Source organism: Andrographis paniculata, unplaced genomic scaffold (assembly GCF_009805555.1).
Source record: "Andrographis paniculata isolate CXL003 unplaced genomic scaffold, ASM980555v1 Contig45END, whole genome shotgun sequence".
Classification (NCBI taxonomy): domain Eukaryota; kingdom Viridiplantae; phylum Streptophyta; class Magnoliopsida; order Lamiales; family Acanthaceae; genus Andrographis; species Andrographis paniculata.
The window spans coordinates 31,614-51,594 of NW_026137579.1; the positions used below are offsets into that span (position 1 = coordinate 31,614).

Here is a 19,981-nt window from a genome sequence, read left to right on the forward strand (position 1 = left end):
TGTGCTAATTTTAGTGGACGGAGGGAGTAAATAGTTTATTTTTCTAATCTCACGTCTGACATCATTTTTATTCAAACTTTTATCCTCGATTTTTTCAAGTTTTGTCAGTTACACATGGTTAACAGGTATTTGCCTTGTCAGACTTAGTTTGCAAGCTATTAGATTTGACCAAAAAGTTTATAAGGAGCACATCTGAATGAAGTACATGCAACTCGCATGTGACTTCAAACATGACCCGTAAATTTATCCAATATATATACCCAAAACATAACCAATGGAAACCAAACCATGATTGCAGATTTCCACGCCATAGAAACAAATAACAAACCCTTCAATATTGTAAATTAAACAATGTAGGAGCGTGCTAGCAGCGAGCCCCACGCCCCCCACCATAACATATCATATCATATCTGCACATTGTTAATTAAATATCATTATGTATCGACGGTCCACAGCCATAATGTCCGAAAATTCAGCCCCAAAAATAGAGAATGTCGATAGTCACAATAACAATATGGACACAGAGCAGCACAACAAGATCAGATTGATTTACCTCTGCTACAGTAGAGCTGTGAATGATTCCCATCGACTGATGATCAAAGCTCATCACTGCTTGCACTGGAACTTGATTTATAATGCTTTGCATCCCACATGACCGGGAACACCGGAACAGCTGCAGAGTGCGGCGTGAGCCAGTCCTCATACACGAACCTGAATCGACCACACACAGCCTCATTTCATGATATTTTTATTGCATCCACCCGGACTGCCCTTTTTCTTACACTAATCAAGAAAATAATCAGCTCACAAATTCATTGGTGGCCTGGAGATGACAACAAAATACTGCAAGTCTTCGAATCTGTTTGTGTTCCATACCTGTGCTTGATCACAGTACAGCAAATTTAGAAGAACTGAAGCAAACAATAGGTCAATAGCCAGAAATACAAGATCGTTAACTGAAGATTGTGTTTATAGTTTTACACATGGCCGAAGATCAGGTGGATAGCAAAAATCAGCATCATTATGCAGAGACTGGATTTATATATGGCAATAGATTAATTAATAAAAGAGGAACAAATTAAAGTACCTGATGGGCATCATTTTGTGGAACATGAAATGTACTGTTTGTGGAAAAGGGAAATTCCTTAGGGCTGCCTGGGAATTCCGAGCCTGTAGTGGATGCGAGATACAAAGTACCACTGCCCTTCACAACGACGAAGATTTCCTCGCAATCGTGTCTGTGAACGGGAGTATGACCGCCGGGAGCAACCGTTTCCAGCCATACTTCAATCTGTCAAAGTTCAAGGAAATCGATCAGAAACCATTATAAAGCATCTAACCACAAGCTAAGTGGTGGTAACGTGCACAGATCCATTCAGAATTTCACCATTATTGATTATTCCCCTTCCCTATCTCCAGTCTAAACCCTAGGTGAAACGCTAAATGAACAACTATTCAAGCGAAATAGAAGCTCCAGCTGCGCATTTAACTCTATTACCTCTTTAAAACCATGGGAAAGTGCGCCGGCGACTGTAATGTGAGATATGCCGGGAATCGTTTCGCCGTCTTGATTTAGTTCGCGGATATTTCGAACGACCGGCAATTCTGCTTCGATTTCACTTCGCAGATTAGTAGATAATCAAAGTACAATCCATCTATTCCAGCATTGATAAATAATATACTTCATAAGCTAACTGTTGAAAACCCTGAGTAAATGATCGATTCAAACGAACTGTGTAGTGAATAGCAAACCAACTGAAACCTATTTGGAGAACATCAATCTGCTAAGAATTAAAACAGCAAATGGAGAGTGCTTGCCGTCGTTTGAAGCATAGGAAACCTCCGCGCTGGCGGTGAGTAGAAAGAGCAAGTAGACGACGATTAGCTGAGAGCTGATCATTCTGGATTCACGTATTGGATATCAATGTATGATAAACATGTTTAAATATTACCGGGTTTTGTTTGCTAAATATATCAATATTTAATTAAAAATATAATGTATAACTTTTTATAAAATATTTAAAAATCAATACTCTTTTTATTATTTAAATTTATGTTTAAATATTTCAATATAAGTTTTAATAAAATAATATTATTTTTATGAGAATCGAGAATTAAATATTTTGATAACACATTATATAATATATATTAATTTTAACACAATAATATAATAAATAAATTATACAACAACCTAGCAATAAAAAAAATAAATACAAATTTGATAAGGACCGAGTTCAAACCCCAAAGCCTTAGTCATTTATAAACCCTAACGTCTCAAGTCGGTTGTGATAAATATATGCTAATTGATAGTATATGTGTGATTATATACAATTAATTTATATTAATATGCTAACTTATACAGTGATAGTGATAATTTGATCCTCTAAAGTGTTGTCCACCACACAGCCTCCTAACTATTGCCCACCACCAAAATATCCAAAACACTATTGTAATTTAAGGCAACCATAGTGAAAAAAAACAAACTAAAATAAACGAAATGATATAAATAGAAATTCGACACACTGCATGTAAAGTTAAATATTTTATATAATATAAATAATCAAAAGTATTTTTAAAAAAATTTACATACTTCACATAAAAAAAAAAAAAAAAAAATTTAAATGAACATTCAAAGTTTTTTCAAAGATCCATACAATAACACAATCTTCGGGTTTTGGTATTCGATTTTAAAATATTTTTGGCAAATAAGCAACGTCTCTTTCTCTCTGTTATGCGCTGCGATCCCCTCAACGATGGTTCTGTATAAAATACACTCCTTTGTGAACACTTGGCATTGGCAATATATATATATATATTTATTTATCAACTCCCTCACACCATTGATTAATATCAACGCGCACACCACGATCGGGACTCGCCTTCACTTGATTTTCACGCTCCGTGTTCCGGGCAAAAATCCCACATCAACTGGGGTTTTAATCGAGGAACTCCACCTTCTCCAGTCGTTGTATGTAACGAAATAGATTCAGCGCTCGGTTGTGTAGACTCCACTTTCTTCACCGGAAGGGAGTGATTTGTAATTTATTGTATTTGATTTTTATTCTATCCTTGACGGAGGCCGTTCCTGAAATATTGGTGATGAAACTGACTCGTTGAAAGAAGCAAAGATGGGGAAAATATTGGATGGGTTTGTATTGCCCATGCTGCTCTTGACAGGTGGGGAAAATCTCGAATCCTAGTTTGCATTTAATTTAAGTTTTAGCATTTCACTGTATGTTAAATGCTATTGCAAAATAGTTACCAACTGATTTATTGATCTTGTTTCACATTATTACATGTATGCCTATATGTTCGTTACTTTTCAACATAATTTCTTGAGCACACTGAATGCTGCTTGCTGGATTTGGTTTTTGTTTAAGGATTTTTCTGAGTTCTTGTTTAAACTATTTTTTACTTACAATCCGTGTCTTTTTTGCAGCTGGGTTACTTAATTTCAGTTTGATTTCCTTCATCAATTTGTTGGCCTTTCTTCTATTCCGGTATACATCCACAAAAACAGGTAAGTTTTGTTTATGAGGTGGACCATTTGACTTTACTAATTCGTCTGGTGTTGTGATGATGTCATCTATTAACTTAGTTTCAATCCACCTGCTCACATGATGTGTGATGTCATAAGAATATACACAAGATGAAATTTTCCCCCTTCCTCAGTTTTTAGTTACCTAACTAAGTATCTTTGTAATATGTGCAGACTTGCGAACTAGACAACACAGAATCTTATCTTTGTGGTGTGTTTCTACATACTCTGCTGCTGTGGTTACTGTTCAAGTGATTTTCCTTTGTCTTTGTGCAATTGAGGGTTCAGAATGGAGTGTTCCAGATGCTTGGTGGATAAAACTAATTGGATTTATGAAGTAAGACTTATCTATTTTTGTTCCACTAATATTTCTGTATTATAGTCCAATGAGCTAATGGTATCCGTTTGCAGGTTTCAGTCAGGGAGTTCACCTACGGTGGTCTATTTCCTGGTTACTGAGTTACTGATTGGACTTGTTGGTTTCATTGAGATCAAGGAAAACAAATTTGACTGCATTGAATCTCAAGCTTCATGCTGGGGTCATTTGTCATCTGTTGTTGAACAAATAGGTATGTTTTATTTGATTTACTCATGTTGGTTTTGACTTCAAGCTATTGGAAGGGATAAAGCATCTAGTGTAGTAGTTTTATTTGGTGTTTTATGTTTTTAGAGCTGCAATCATTAATTTGAAATAAAAAAAAACAAGCATTCAAGATGAAATAACAATTGGAGCTACTTGAAGATTTGGCTGTGATTTAAATAATAGTGAAGATCATTGCTATCATCTTTTTTGCTTCTGTAATTAGATTATGTTTGGGTTCCTTTGACAAGAAGTTGAGGAGGAGAAGCTTGCTGTTAAACTGTTGATATTATTTCTTTTACTGTAAAGATAAACTTGATACAGGCGATTTTTATCACATCTCAAAGTCTAAGAGTTTCAGTACCATATTGTTAGTTATTTCTTCTGCAATTTTGATTTTCTTGCAGTCATATCAGATTATACTGCTTTGCATTTTTAGATTCTCTTTCTCATGTGTGTATATCTGAAAAGTGAGATTTACACCACCTTTTTATACATACTTGACCAGTTGTCTTTCTTTTTGTTCCCACATTAAAGGTTATCGTCTTAGGCTTGCTTCCTGCTTATTACTACCTGCCGTACAGTTGGCTTCAGGGATCAGCAATCCTTCCTGGCTTTCTTTACCATTTTTTATTTGCAGTTGTGTTGGTCTCGTTGATTGGTCCTTAACAAGCAATTTTTTAGGCCTTTTCAGGTACTTCCTTCTTTTTAGCTTCTCTCTCTCTCTCTCTCTCTCTCTCTCTCTCTCTCTCTCTCTCTCTCTCTCTCTTTCTTTCGGTTTTTTTTTAACCCCTACCCCCTTTCAGAATTATGAATTATTTCCCCTCCTCAATACAATAAAGCAAATGATCTTGTGCTCAAGTGTTAATAACAAGTTCAGTTTTCCATCAGCACTCATGTTCTTATACTTTTTGTGAAGGTGGTGGAAACTGCTTTGGGTGTACTCTGGATTTAGCATTTGCTTACTCTACCTCTATCAGCTTCCTGTTGGATTTCCACACTCTATTCAAGTGATTGCTGACTTTATTGGCTTATATAAAGCATCTGTTGAATCTGATTGGCAGAGATTTTGTTCCAGTATTTCTCTGATGATGTTCTATTATATGGTATGCATCTTTGCTTCAAGTTTTTCGTATGATTGATTCAGTTAAGATGACATTTTGATACATTTGTGAGCTTAATGAGGCTCTTAATTTTTTCTTGATATTGACTCCATGTTGCTCCAACTCTGCTTCGTATGATAGTAAGGAATCGTATTAAAATTTGGAAATAGACTATTAGAAAAATATGTTACTTGTTAGGTTTGAATTTAAATGAGCACGCATCTATATTTAATCTGCATATGACTCACATTGTGAGATAACTTGAAGCATGATGATGCTGATTTTACAAGTTGTCCTATATACACAATTTTTTGTCTTCAATTTGTTGTAGAATGTATTAAGGTTAATATGTGAGTTTGATACTTGAGTTTAGTTGTTAATATCTGATTAAGAGTCCGATATGAAAAGGTATCAAGCTTGACAAAAATTGATCCTCTAGAATAATTAGTATATTGGCCTCTCAATACAAAAAATAATTTAATGCAACGCATCAAACTTTGGAATCCAGCGACATTGCTGGCGTCAACATGGTCTCCGGAGTTTGTTGGTGCAGATGGTAAGATCAATTTTGGGATTGTTTGATTGAGAAGGATTAATTGAAGAAAAGAGGAGATGGGCAGCTGTGAACTGAAGAATGAAGATGCCTGGCTTTAATACCATGATGAGAGAGATGAAGAGAAATGAAAGAACTTGTATTCATTTGAACTTACTTATGTACAATGCAACATGAATATATAGACTCTCGTAGGTGAGGTGAAGAGATAAAGAGGATAGAAGAGTTGACGTAGATGAAATGAACAGACTAACATAGCACATCTAATATTTAATTAAAACGCTAATTAATATCTAACATATATCATAAGGGTTTCTGGTAGTACTAATACTTTTATGACTGGTGATTAATAGACGACCATTGGGAGGAAGAAAGGCCAAAGTATGCATCAATGTTGAAGTCATTTGGTACATTAGGAGGTTGATCAGTTGATGAGAATGCCATTGATATGTTTGGAGAATGGGAGGACACTTGACTTACAGGTGAAATATAGAATGGTAGGCAGTGAATTCTATTATAGGATGATTATCAGTTATGCTGGATTGAAATTATGGAGATGTCTTAGATAAGTGGAATTTATACAAGCATAGTACTTTTGAGTGAACTTTCCAAGTCAAGCTGATGGCCTTGGCGGCAAGTTTACCTTTGTCATATGTTAAATCATGAACAAAACATGTACAACCAAACAAATAAGGAGTTAGATAAAAAGACTAGTGTAACATATGACTTGTTGTAGGACAAATGAGGGCATGTGATTAGCCAAATAACAAGTGGTAGATTGTGTTATAAATGGCGAGGCACATTTGAATGTGGGAGAAGAGTACACATTTTTTCAACAAGATGTTGGTGTTTGCATTCAGCTGCACCATTATGTTGGAGTGCGTGCACATAAATTATTTGGGATTAATCTCCCTACCGAACATAAAAATTTGAAACTTGCTAGAGTGGTATTCACATGCTTTATCATTGTGGGAAGTTCTCACATACATGTTGATTTTGATTCTGTGTCATATTGCTTTTATAAAGTTAATCTTTTCATAAATTTTTCATCTAAGGTATTCTTCAGTAAAAGTTATCATTTGCAATGTGAATAATGTCAAGAAATGTAACAAACTAACAATGTACCAAAAATCACAAGTCGAGACAATTCGATGTAGCCCTCTTCTAATTATAAAAGAGCACATACCTGATTATTGACATAACTCAAAAGCTAAACATGAATGTTTTTTAGCCTTGTTGGCATGACTCATGATCAAGACTATCACATCAGAAAAAAGGAGCCATCTTCTAAGATTAGGCTGATCAATACATCAATAGACAAAACGTAGAGAGAAATTGGTGCAATCATTGGGTGATAGTAAGAAAAATGGAACCATACACCTTATATACCTTGTATCTAATGTTTCCCTTTTATTTTGATCCTATTCTCCATTTTCCATTACTTTGACCTTGTTTTTGTTCTTCACACCCATTTTGAAACATGTATATTAAGTTGCACAGGTGCTTCTTCTTTTATGTTTTGCAAATATTACTCAATTTCAATCCTTCATGACATATGTGGGTGTATGTTTATGCATATGCATGGATACATAGAAGAGACAAAAGAAACAAGGACAACATACTAACTCCTTTACATATCTTTTCACCTTTCATCTATGGGAAATAGCGTTTAGAAGATCTTGGAGGAAAGGAAATTTCCTGCCTCTGATTTCTATCATCTACAGTAGCGGTGTGGTTTGAAAATTGTGGATGCCCTTTTGTTCTTCTCATCACTGTCCTTAGACATCCTCTGCAGTCTTTCCATCTCCAAATCAGTTTGAATTTGATCTACCAACACACTTGACACTACGCACACTGTTTTCATTTTGTAGCATTTGTCTTGCATGAAATTTGCCAGAATCACCCATGTAGTTCCTTGACAATGAACTGTAACTTATCTTGCTTGCATGAAGAGTTTTCTGCTGCCTTGAGTTGGTGCACAAAAAATTACTCATTCTGAAATATGTCTGCAGCTGTCTTTCGTAAGACATGATTTGGAAGACATGGAGTTTATGATGTCCATGAGAGAAGGAAGCTTCACCGAGCGCCTTCTTCCCTCAAAAAATTCGTTCTTTGTTCGTCAGCTGAGGTGGTTGCTTTTGTCATTGATCTAAAACTACCCTCCCTTCTGTTAATTCAAGCTTCCGTATATCACTATACCTGTATGCTGAACTTCTCAGGCTTCAGAATGACAACCTTAGGTTTTATTTCTTTCTTACCATTCTAGGGATTTCATATTGATTTCTTGTGGATTTGTTTTGTTTGTTATGGAAATTGGTTGCCTTTTTTTTGTGGTTATGATGCTGAGTTTCAGTAGCAGCAAATTTTTTATGCTATGGTTTCGTACTATCTTTGCCTTAACAATTTTGTTTAATATTTTGTGTGTTTTGCAGGTCTGGTGTCAGGCATACCAATATTTTACTAAGAGGGACAGTTTTCAGGTTTTTTAGCATCAACTGGTTTACTTATGGCTTCCCGGTATGTAGTCACTAACTTTAGGCTTATTTATATGTTTGCATCTCTCTTGAAAATGTAGTCTGTGGATGTTACAGTTGTGGTATATGCATTATGAAAATATTGCATCTCTCCACATTTCCCTTGCTTATGCATCTCAAATGTGTGTGACAGATATCTTTGGTTGCTCTTGCATACTGGAGTTTCCATTTTGCAAGTATATGTGCATTTGGATTACTTGCGTATGTAGGGTATATTCTCTATGCTTTCCCGTCCTTGTTTCGGTTGCATCGGTTGAATGGTTTGCTTCTAGTGTTCATTCTCTTGTGGGCCATCAGCACATATGTTTTCAATGTGGTGTTTGCATATGCGAACTGGAAGCTTGGGAAGGTAGCTTCTTATCTTCATTTGCATCTTCAGTTTGGAAGCTCCAATAGGTGGATGAAATTTGCAATTATTTTTCTGTTCTACACAGGATATGGAGATCTGGGAAATGGTTGGGCTATGGCACTATCCTATCCCTGGTTTCTTCCTTTTAGCGCAATTCTGTCTTGGGATCCTTGTAGCACTTGGTAATCTTGTTAACAACTCAGTATTTCTCTATATATCAGATGAGGAGAGACAATTCTCTAATGAGAGCAGCACTGAGGAAGGTCAAGATTCTTATATTAACAGTTTTAGTCTGCAATACATTTACAAACACACGTACACACAGATATATATAGATATTCATTTAGAAAACTCTCTGCCATTTTTGCTTCTATTTATGTCTTGAACCTTGTTATGGTAACATTGCGACTAAGCACGAATCTGCTGACACATGTCTTGTATGATTGTGAATTGGTTGGTTTGTCCTATTTGTAGTTAGAATAGTTGCCCAATTATTTTGTTGTGTCCTGTATATGCCTTATTAATTCTCAGCCTTCCTGACTGTTAGGAAGGCTTTTAGTTTTCGTATGTTTTCACAATAAAGGCTTCTTACAATTTTTTTTTCCTGAACTTTTTCATCATACTTTTCCTTGTTCTAATCTTTTACTTTCAGTTTCTCACAGAGTTCGATGTTGTAAGGATAATTCTTTTGGAACTTTTTATGTTTTCATGGAGATTCTTTTTATTTCATGGTCATCTTCTCTTTAATGTTGATTATCACTTTGTGTTTGATGTATATGGTTGCAGTTAAGGAAGATACCAAGATATTGATTGTGGCTACCATTTTCTGGGGAATCCGCAAATGTTCTCGGGCTATCATGCTGTTTCTCATTTTCATGATTGCACTAAAACCTGGTTTAATTCATGCTGTTTATAGTATGTCAGAGTCTTAAGCAGTCAATTTTTCTCTGCCATTAATTTCCTTTTTTTCAATATTCTCACTGTTGTCTTTGTTTTCAGTGATATTCTTCTTTGTGTACCTTTTGAGCCATAAGATCAATAAAAGGATGCGCCAAGCCCTTGTTCTTTTGTGCGAGTCACACTTTGCAATCTTATACATCCTTCAGCTTAACCTTGTGTCCAGAAAGTTGGAGCAAAAAGATTCTATGAGTGCAGCAGTGCTATCACAATTAGGTATGGGATTTATTCATCTTATATTACCTTCACATATGCATAATCAATGTTCAATATGTCTAATCTCTACTTTCTTCCATTGACTTTTATGTTCTTTTACTTTGTTGATGCATTAATTGTAGGTCTCCTTGAGTATGATAGTCCTTGGAATTTCCTGGAAATAGCTCTGCTCGCATGCTTTTGTGCTATTCACAACCATGGCTTTGAAATGTTGTTTTCATTTTCTGCCATTGTACAGCACACACCTAGTCCTCCAGTTGGATTTAGCATTCTGAAAGCTGGTTTGAATAAATCAGTTCTTTTGTCAGTTTACGCAACCTCCAACACCAGGGACAATCTTGAGAATCATCACCATGGTATGGTACTGTAAACTTTTCCAGGGATTAATTCTTATTATCTTACTTTTAATTTGGATGCAATCATAAATATATCTTGGTACCAGAAATGTAATTAGCATCACATTTTAGGTGTCTTATTTTTTCTGCAACACTATACCTGATCTGCATTTATTCCACTACTAGGAAAAAATCAAGTGTGTTAGATATATTGTATATATAGGTCAATTTTGCATTTAGAAAAGTGTAGGGACCTTTTTTGATATTTTAGATAATTTTTATCTATATTTTAGGGTTTATTCATGTAAAGTGTATGTGGCACAAATGAGATTTTTGAATGATTCAACGGTCACCTGTATCTTGATATGTTAATTTTTGTTTACTTTCCAGAAAGAAGGATAGCTTTGTATCTGAGTGCAGTTGGGGAGAAATTTTTATCAATGTATAGGTCATTTGGGACCTATATTGCTTTTGTCACCATTCTTCTTGCGGTGTACCTTGTGAAACCTAACTATGTATCATTTGGTTATATAATCCTTCTCCTTGTCTGGATAATTGGAAGGCAATTAGTTGAGCGGACAAATCGGCGCCTATGGTTTCCCCTTAAAGCATATTCAATTGCGGTTTTCATTTTCACATATATTTTAAGCATTTTTCCCACTTTCCAATCGTGGATGTCCAAGAAAGTTGATCTCTACTTATGCTTTGGCTATGACACTGAAACTTCTTTGTTGGGAAATCTTTGGGAGTCTCTAGCAATTGTTATTGTTATGCAGCTTTACAGCTACGAAAGAAGACAAAGCAAAGACAAGAAATCAGAAAATGTTGATTCACTGCAGCTGGGGATATTGGGCTTTATCAAACGGTTTCTGATCTGGCACAGCCAAAAGATTCTGATTATTGCGGTGTTCTATGCTTCAATATCTTCACTTAGCGCATTCGGCTTTGTATATCTTCTTGGTCTTCTTTTGTCTTCTATATTGCCTAAAGCTTCTAGAATTCCATCCAAGTCATTCTTAGTTTACACTGGATGTCTGGTGGTCATTGAATATCTTTTTCAGATGTTGGGCAAGCTAGTTAAAATGTTTCCTGGACAAAAGCACTATGATTTGTCCCTTTTCCTTGGATTACAAGTGTATGGGCAAGGTTTTGAAGGCATCGAAGCAGGGTTGAGGGGAAAAGTTTTGGTCATTGCTGCTTGTACTCTTCAATACAATGTTTTTCGGTGGTTGGAAATAATGCCTAGCTTTCTTTTGAATTCTGGGAGATCTGAGGAACCTTGCCCTTTATTTGTTTCAGAGGCAGATGTGTCTTCTGTTGTCTCAAATTTCAACAAGGATAACCCGACTATATCTGAATCTCATGAATTGTCACCGGAACAGTTGAGAAGCAATTCATGGCCATCTTTTAGGCAGAGTAATCATACACATCCTCAGGATTTATCAGGAAATGGGGGTACTGAGGACAGAGGCAGTACCAAATTGTTGTTTAGCTATCTCTGGGGAAGCATGAAAGAAAGTCAAAAGTGGAATAAGAAAAGGATTGTTGCCTTGAGACAGGAGAGATTTGAGATGCAGAAAACTACTCTAAAAGTATATTTGAAGTTTTGGATAGAAAATATGTTTAATCTCTTTGGGCTCGAGATTAATATGATGGCATTACTATTAGCTAGTTTTGCTTTGTTGAATGCCATTTCAATGTTCTATATTGCATGTCTTGCTACATGTGTTTTACTGGCTCGTCCTATTATACGGAAGCTATGGCCAGTGTTTGTCTTTTCGTTGGCAATCATTCTTCTTGCAGAATACTTGACATTGTGGCAGAATATAACACCTTTTAGTTGGCATTCAACTGAAACCCATGCTCGTTGTCATGATTGCTGGAGAAACTCGAAGATGTATTTCTCCTATTGTGTCAAGTGCTGGCTGGGTATGATTCTCTTTCTTTGTCACTAGAAATAGAAAAGCTCTATACTCTTTGTGTGTGTATACAATATACATTTCCTTTTCATTCCATGCGTGTAAATTAATTTTATGTTTACTTGTATTTGATTCAAAACACTGGAAACATTATGGAGGTTTTTATTTTATACATGTCAGTGCTGTACACTAGGAGAAAAAACCACTTGAGATAGTAAAGAGTTTAAACTTCTTCATACACATAATGCTCATCAGAAATCTTAAAGTGTAGTAAAATCTTATTGAGGATTCTGGCAGGACTCACAGTACCTGTAATAAAGATAACTTCTGAGCGGAAGCAGTTGAAGGGCAAAGAGGGTTGTTATTTTGTTTGTTATCTTATGTTTTATTACCATTTGATGAAAGCTTCCAAAAAGCTCTCCTTTTCTTCATATATTCAACACGCCTTCTCATGCCACATTAGCATATTCATTCTCAAGCAATTCCTAATCACGAGCTTGATGTCTTTATGTTGAATTCTAGGTTTTTAACGTTAGAGACTTCCTTGATTCATTTCATTACTTGTTTTGGCAGGGATTATAGTTGATGATCCTCGCATGCTAATAAGTTATTTTGCAGTATTCTTGCTTGCCTCTTTTAAGCTCCGTGCTGATAATGCATCCAGCTTTTCAGCTCCGTTTACATATCGCCAGATGATTTCTCAGCGTGAAAATGCATTTGTTTGGCGTGATCTGTCTTTTGAAACCAAAGGCATGTGGACATTTCTGGATTATTTGAGAGTGTATTGCTATTGTCATCTATTGGATCTTGTGTTGGCTCTGATCCTAATTACGGGAACTTTGGAGTATGACATTCTGCACCTTGGATACCTTGGTTTTGCCCTTATTTTCTTCCGCATGAGGCTCACCATACTAAAGAAGAAAAACAAGATCTTCAAGTATTTGCGAATTTATAATTTTGCTGTAATTGTTCTCTCGCTGGTCTATCAGTCTCCCTTTATTGGTGATTTTAATGCGGGAAAGTGCGAAACAATTGATTACATATACGAAGTGATTGGTTTTTACAAATATGATTATGGATTTCGCATCACGTCCAGATCTGCTTTGGTAGAAATCATCATATTTGTCCTGGTAGCTTGCCAATCATATATGTTTTCTTCGTCTGAGTTTGATTATGTTTTTCGATATCTTGAGGCGGAGCAAATTGGTGCAATTGTAAGGGAGCAAGAGAAGAAAGCTACTTGGAAGACCGAACAGCTGCAGCATGTTCGAAAGTCTGAAGAGAAGAAACATCAGCGTAACCTACAAGTGGAGAAGATGAAATCTGAGATGTTCAATCTACAAATACAGCTTCATGACATGAACCCCACCAGTGTCTGTACTGATCCTTCACCAGCAAATAATGGTCTGAGAAGAAGGAAAAATGCTTCACACAATCTGCAAGACACTGGTCATGTTGAGAGACTGGATGCTGGCATCAATTCTGATTCAGCTTTGCCATTTCATGTAGAATCTTCTAGTAATTTGAAAGCTGAAAGTCCAGTTCCTTTTGATTTTAAGCAACAGAGGGATACACCCATTAGTGAAATAACTGAACTTTGGGATTCTGCAAGTGATTGTGGCAATGATACTGACAAATCAAAGAAAGATAAACTCCAATCAAAGGAAAATCCTTTGGCATCTGCAGTACAATTTTTAGGCGATGGGGTTTCTCAAGTACAGTCAATTGGGAATCGTGCAGTTTCCAATCTTGTGAACTTATTGAACATTACCCCTGAGTATTCAGATTCTAATGAGCCCTCATCTTTGGAAGATGGATTTCCAGATGATAAAATAAGCACAGAGCAGACACACCTGAGTAGTTTGTCATCTTTTCACTCTGAAAAGAGTAGGACTTCAGAGTCTGCAAGTCTGCAGATAGGTCGAATACTCCATCATATATGGTTCCAGATGCGTTCGAACAATGATGTGGTGTGTTACTGCTGTTTTGTTATTGTTTTTCTTTGGAATTTTAGCTTGCTCTCCATGGTATACTTGGCAGCTCTGTTTCTGTATGCACTCTGTGTGAATACTGGCCCAAGTTACATCTTCTGGATTATTGTGCTGATTTATACTGAATTTTATATCTTGATTCAGTATTTCTACCAAATAATGATCCAGCATTGTGGTTTCAAAGTCATGTCGAACCTGCTTCGTGAATTAGGCTTTCCAACCAAACCAATAACAGCATCATTTGTAGTCAGTTTGCTACCTTTGTTTTTAGTTTATTTATTTACTCTAATACAGACCTCCATAACTGCAAAAGATGGTGAGTGGTTTTCAGTGGGTTTTAGCAATTGCAAAGGGGGCTTACTACATAGAGAGGCAGCTGACATTGGCTCCAGCTGGTGTGAACAAGTAAAGATGATTTTCCAGTCAGTGAAACGAGTGGTTGAGATGGTTATCATTGGTTGTACTAGATACTGGAAATCACTAACGCAAGAAGCAGAATTTCCTCCTTACTTTGTTCAATTATCAATGGATGTCAAAGTATGGCCAGAGGATGGGATTCAACCAGAGCGAATTGAGTCTGGGATAAATCAATTACTACTGCTCGTACATGATGAAAATTGCCAGAACGAAGTGCCTAAGCGTTGCCCTTGTGCCAGTAAGGTGCAAATTCGAAGCATTGAAAAAAGTTCTGAAAATGCAGATGTGGTGTTGGCTGTTTTTGAGGTGATTTATGTTTCTTCACCAAAAGACTGTAGACCAACAGAACAATTCAGATCTCTGACTCCAGCAGCTGATGTAGCCAAGGAGATTCTTAAATCACAACAGCGGGGGCTCTTTGAAGAAGTTGGTTTTCCCTATCCCATAATGTCAATAGTTGGTGGTGGAAAAAGAGAAATTGATCTTTATGCATATATATTTGGGGCTGATTTGACTGTTTTTTTTCTGGTTGCCATATTCTACCAGTCTGTTATAAAAAATAAAAGTGAGATTCTGGAGTATTATCAATTCGAGGATCAATTTCCAAAAGAATTTGTGTTTGTTCTGATGGTAAGAGCTCATAATTTCCATTTCATAGAATATGGGAGATTGGATAAGTTGAAAATATATGTTAGGAATGAGAATATTTAAGTATTATATGCACATAGATGATGAGGTTTTCCTCTAGGAAATTATGTGACTGGTTTCTCTTGGTTCTATTTTTGTTGTGCATTGAGTTTCACTTTCCCATTTAAATTATACTTTTCTAATGCAGGCAATCTTTTTCTTGATTGTTGTTGATCGTGTCATATATTTGTGTTCATTTGCCACCGCGAAGGTTATCTTTTATGTCTTCAGCCTTGTTCTTTTCACCTGCGCTGTAACAGAGTATGCTTGGAATCTGGATACTTCACAGAAGAATGCTGCTGCGTTTGCTCTTCGAGCAATATATCTCACAAAAGCAATTTCGTTTGCTCTGCAAGCCATTCAAATTCGATATGGCGTGCCCCATCAAAGCACATTGTATCGCCAGTTCCTAACCAGTGAGGTTTCTCGTGTTAACCATATAGGGTACAGGCTATATCGTGCTTTGCCCTTTCTGTATGAATTAAGATGCGTCCTTGATTGGTCTTGCACAACAACATCATTGACGATGTATGACTGGCTGAAGGTGGGTCTTCCCATTTTACAGGATCTGCAAATTTACTTGAAATTCATGCACCTATTAGCATTGTCTAATATCTCTGTTATTCATTGGCTCCACGATGTTTTATGGTATAATATATTCAAGGAATTTTATATAGTTACAACACTATCTATATCTACAATGAACTTTCTCTATATAATTTGGGTTGCCAGTATGAAATAGACACTGATGTTCTTTTCTCCTTGTTTTTCAGTTGGAGGACATAAATGCTAGCTTGTACCTTGTTAAATGTGATAATGTTCTGAACAGAGCTGCACATAAACAAGGAGAGAAGCAGACAAAGATGACAAAGTTTTGCAATGGCCTGTGTCTGTTCTTTGTCCTTATATGTGTTATCTGGGCTCCAATGCTGGTAATAAGTTAGCAACTTAATTCTGATCTAAACTGAAGTATTAAAAAGATGCATATAACCCTAACCCTTGCTCGCCAAACCCTAAACCCACCTCTGTTTAGTTTCATTTCTTAATGGAAGTTCTTACATTGCCATGCTAATTAATTTGATTGGTTATTGATATGTGGTGGGGTGTGTGTGTATGTGGAGGCGGGGGACATATTGGTTGGAATATGCTATGAACTTTGGAACTTGGATCAAGAAAGGAAACGAAGAAGAGACTCGATTGTTTACAATACATCATAGGTATTTATAGACACTCTATGTAGATGGGAAAGGACGAAAAGAAACAGAGCAGTGGAGTTGAAACGAACATACAAACCTACACCAAGTAAATAACAAACTCAGTTAATACTTATAATTATTATAATAGAATGTAAGCATCACACATTTTTCAACTTTAAGAATTTATCAAGACCCTGATACTAGTTTTCAATTTTTAAATGTGAATGAGCTTTATAGAGATATGCTGATTTGTTGGATAGGCTTGTGAATATCACATGGTGCTCACAAATGGCATATCCAACAATTTTATCCTCTAAAGATCTGTTACAATTCCACAAAAAGGATTCTAGAATATGGAAATCGGTTTTGAGCAGCACTCTAAGCACTTGCTATATGTGATTAAGAAGTTTGATGTTAACTAACTAATTGCTCCATTCTTCGATGTAATTTCTACTTTAATCTTAATGAGGTTAGCTTATATCCGGAATGGTGTGAAACTTTAGACAGGCTAATGAGCAAGTTACGGAAAGTGATAGTTTTGACGATATTTATTGCTAATTTGAAATGAGAGAGATATCCTTCTCTTGGGCCTTTAGGTGCTTAAAAGTTATGTGTTTTCTCTGTTTCAATAAGTTTTCTTTCTGATGTTCTTCAATTGTGAACAAAATTCAATTTGCTGATTCTTTCATACTGATTACCAAGTGCTCATGGAATGTTCCATTAGATAACAGCTACAGAACTTTGGTTATCAGGAGTTCTAAAGCTGAGCCTGACCTGTTCCTTGCAGATGTACAGTAGTGGTAATCCAACAAACATTGCAAATCCAATCAACGATGCAAGTTTTATGTTTGATATCAAGACAATTGGTGGCAGGTTGACCTTCTACAAGACAACACTTTGTCAAATAATTCCATGGGATCAGTCCAATGCAAGTGAGCTTGATCCCAACAATTATTTGGATGCATATAATGTGAATGACATTCAGCTTGTTTGTTGCCAAGCTGATTCAAATACACTATGGCTTGTCCCTGATGTGGTTCAGCAGCAGTTCACCCAGTCTCTTGGGACTGGTGAAATGGATATAAGGTTTACTTGGATACTCATGAGGGCCCGACCAAAAGGCAAGGAAATGGTAAGATTTGAAGGAAGTGTCGACCCAATTGATCTTCCAAAACCATCAGAAGTTCAAGGTGTACTCAATGGTTCCCTCAGCAGCTTTCGGATTTATGATATTTATCCCAAATTTTTCAGGGTCACCGGTTCGGGGGAAATTAGACCTTTTGAGCAGAAGGTGTGTCTTTTAAACTTCATTCTCTTGTCAATACATTTGATGAATAACTCATAACTAATGCTTTGCCATTTATCCTTTTCCGACTGAATGCTTCAACTTACATAGGTCTACAAACTATTAAAGGCAATAGCTATTTCTATTGTTTGGATAAGTATCTATCAATGGGAAAATGTGAAGCACTTGTATCATATTGCTAGCATGTTCCTGGTAATAAATGGCAACACTGAGTACTTTCTTGAAATAAAACAATCTGAAGTGCAAAACCATGTTTCATTTATTGAAGATGGGTATATATACTCACAGAATAGATTTTGTCTACATTCTCCTCTCGAACAAAATCTCATAATATGTGAAGTCAAGATAACAAATGTAGAAAATATTTGAGTAAGCATATGGTACAAGTAGATAAAAGTTCATGTTTCAACAGTCCAGCTCCAGACAAAACTTTTCCCTCTACATGTCATGTCTCATATATTGAAAGGGATTTCTTCGATTGCTACTTGTGAATGCAGCTTGAGCCTTGTGCTAAATTATAACAACTTGTTAAATTTTGATCTCCCATTCTTCTTTAAACAGTATCTTCACAAGTTCTGCTTGTTGAGTGGGCATGTTAAAAAAAATTAACTTACTGGAGGCAAAACATAGCTCTGTACTAATCAAGCTGGATTCTTGCTTGAATATGTTTGTTGTTTCACTATACTCAAATCTATTTCTTTTCTATTTCTCAAATGACTGTTCAATTTAATTTGATTTGCTGATAGTTACATGCCAAGCACACAAAGTTAAATAAATGAAGGGCATATGCAGTGTTCCTTCGATATAAGTATTAATGGTAATTTGACTCTTGTCGATGTCAACAGGTGACTGATGTTAGTGCTGATGTTGTCTTACATCACAAGACATCTCAATGGTGGTCCTTCCACGATATTAATGCATCTGGCTGTGGAGGATTATCCGGCCCTATGGCTGTGATTGTATCCGAGGAAACTCCCCGTAAGTATTATATAACTTAAACACCCTTCCTTCCCTCAAATTGGAACATGTATAATGCTGTTCTTTTGTGTATGTATTTACTCCAGAAGGATTTCTTGGCGAGACTCTCAGCAAATTCAGCATTTGGGGTCTCTACATCACATTCGTCCTTGCAGTTGGCCGTTTCATTCGAATGCAGTGCTCTGACCTACGAATGAGAATACCATACGAGAATCTACCTTCCTGCGACAGGTAATACCAGTTCTCATGTGCAATCCTGTTAACTCCTCGTTTTTTCAGCAATGCCAATCTGAACCATCCTTCCGGTTTCATCTAGGTTGATTGCCATCTGCGAAGACATTTACGCCGCAAGAGCAGAAGGCGAGCTTGGAGTTGAAGAAGTCCTTTACTGGACACTGGTAAAGATTTACAGATCGCCCCATATGTTGCTCGAGTACACCAATCCCGACTGAGACCAGCACAACATGGCTTCGGCTTCACAGGACACTAACCAACAGTGCAAGAAATCCAGGCCTCTATCTATCCTCTTCAACTTGTGATTGTTCTGTAAGTGAATTTTTTAGTGCAATACATACAGTTATGTACCTCTGTGTAGAGAAGCCTTCTGAATTTTGATACCCAAACTCTGTATATAATCTTTATTTGTTGTTTTCATTAGGGAGGAGGAAGGCTGCTTCTAAGTTAAAACTGTCTCATTTGTATTTCTTGTTACTCTGTATTTATATTTGATTTCAAATCAGTGAGAGCATATATATAATTTTTTTAGTATTTGAATTTAAATGGTATTGGATGTAATGTTAATGAAACTTATACTTGTTAATAATATATTAAATAAAATATAAGTATTTGATTTGATAATTTGAAAGAAAAATATATTTGTAATTAAATAGTATATAATGTGATGTTTTTAATGAAAGAAATATCTTTTTAATAATATTATAAATAAAGTATTTGATTTAATAATTTAAAAAAGGAAAAAAAAATCATGAACTGTTCTTACTAAAATCAAACCTAAACACAAAGACCCTAAATCATCATTCAAAATTATACGAGGGCAAGTCATATCAAAATATTTGGTGGGTGGGATGGTCTTCATTGATGACAATTTGCATTTATAAAGCAGTTTGCCGATGAGGTAGCAGATGAATTTATTAAATATGTTAATATAATGTTGTTGCCTTTTCTTTTCTTTTTTTTTTTTTTTAAAAAATATAATTTATTCATAATATTATATTTAAAATTATTTTAGAATATTATATTTACAATTGTATTTTTCGTTACAAAAATGTGAAAATTAGAAAATTTCAGAATATTATGTTTCT

The 19,981-nt window shown here is 35.8% G+C and overlaps 2 protein-coding genes across 5 annotated transcripts; one reads left to right on the forward strand and one right to left on the reverse strand.

The window, feature by feature from the left end:
• Positions 1-338: 338 nt before the first annotated feature.
• On the reverse strand, positions 339-1,938 carry LOC127252208 (auxin-binding protein T85-like). The gene is made up of 5 exons (XM_051276286.1): positions 1,819-1,938; positions 1,499-1,605; positions 1,088-1,291; positions 809-876; positions 339-711 (listed from the first exon to the last, which is right to left on the reverse strand). The coding sequence occupies exons 1-5, from the start codon at positions 1,898-1,900 to the stop codon at positions 597-599; spliced, it is 576 nt and encodes a 191-aa protein (XP_051132243.1). The 5' UTR covers positions 1,901-1,938; the 3' UTR covers positions 339-596.
• Positions 1,939-2,718: 780 nt separating this feature from the next.
• LOC127252207 (piezo-type mechanosensitive ion channel homolog) lies at positions 2,719-19,423 on the forward strand. Of its 4 annotated transcripts, XM_051276283.1 has the most exons (21): positions 2,726-3,177; positions 3,440-3,520; positions 3,713-3,875; positions 3,950-4,107; positions 4,656-4,812; positions 5,038-5,224; positions 7,787-7,902; positions 8,207-8,291; positions 8,442-8,657; positions 8,743-8,920; positions 9,444-9,572; positions 9,657-9,830; positions 9,953-10,186; positions 10,556-12,094; positions 12,658-15,122; positions 15,328-15,723; positions 15,953-16,111; positions 17,163-17,666; positions 18,527-18,659; positions 18,746-18,890; positions 18,976-19,423. In XM_051276283.1, exons 1-21 carry the CDS (start codon positions 3,129-3,131, stop codon positions 19,109-19,111), a joined length of 7,404 nt encoding a protein of 2,467 aa, XP_051132240.1. In that variant the 5' UTR covers positions 2,726-3,128; the 3' UTR covers positions 19,112-19,423. The 4 variants fall into 4 exon arrangements, 2 of the variants coding, with proteins under 2 accessions (XP_051132241.1, XP_051132240.1); XM_051276284.1 differs by lacking the exons at positions 18,746-18,890; positions 18,976-19,423 and having other exon boundaries at positions 2,722-3,177; positions 17,163-17,507; positions 17,627-17,666; XR_007839034.1 differs by lacking the exons at positions 18,527-18,659; positions 18,746-18,890; positions 18,976-19,423 and adding an exon at positions 16,301-16,481 and having other exon boundaries at positions 2,720-3,177; positions 17,163-17,308.
• Positions 19,424-19,981: the final 558 nt, after the last annotated feature.

Excerpts from the sequence above, each read along its gene's own strand:
- LOC127252207 (XM_051276283.1), top strand. The coding sequence starts at position 3,129 with ATGGGGAAAATATTGGATGGGTTTGTATTGCCCATGCTGCTCTTGACA. Across the intron at positions 16,112-17,162 it reads TTATCTGGGCTCCAATGCTG|ATGTACAGTAGTGGTAATCC; the intron begins GTAATAAGTTAG and ends TGTTCCTTGCAG. Across the intron at positions 18,891-18,975 it reads AATCTACCTTCCTGCGACAG|GTTGATTGCCATCTGCGAAG; the intron begins GTAATACCAGTT and ends GGTTTCATCTAG.
- LOC127252208 (XM_051276286.1), bottom strand. The coding sequence starts at position 1,900 with ATGATCAGCTCTCAGCTAATCGTCGTCTACTTGCTCTTTCTACTCACC. Across the intron at positions 1,292-1,498 it reads TTTCCCATGGTTTTAAAGAG|ATTGAAGTATGGCTGGAAAC; the intron begins GTAATAGAGTTA and ends GAACTTTGACAG. Across the intron at positions 877-1,087 it reads CACAAAATGATGCCCATCAG|GTATGGAACACAAACAGATT; the intron begins GTACTTTAATTT and ends GATCAAGCACAG.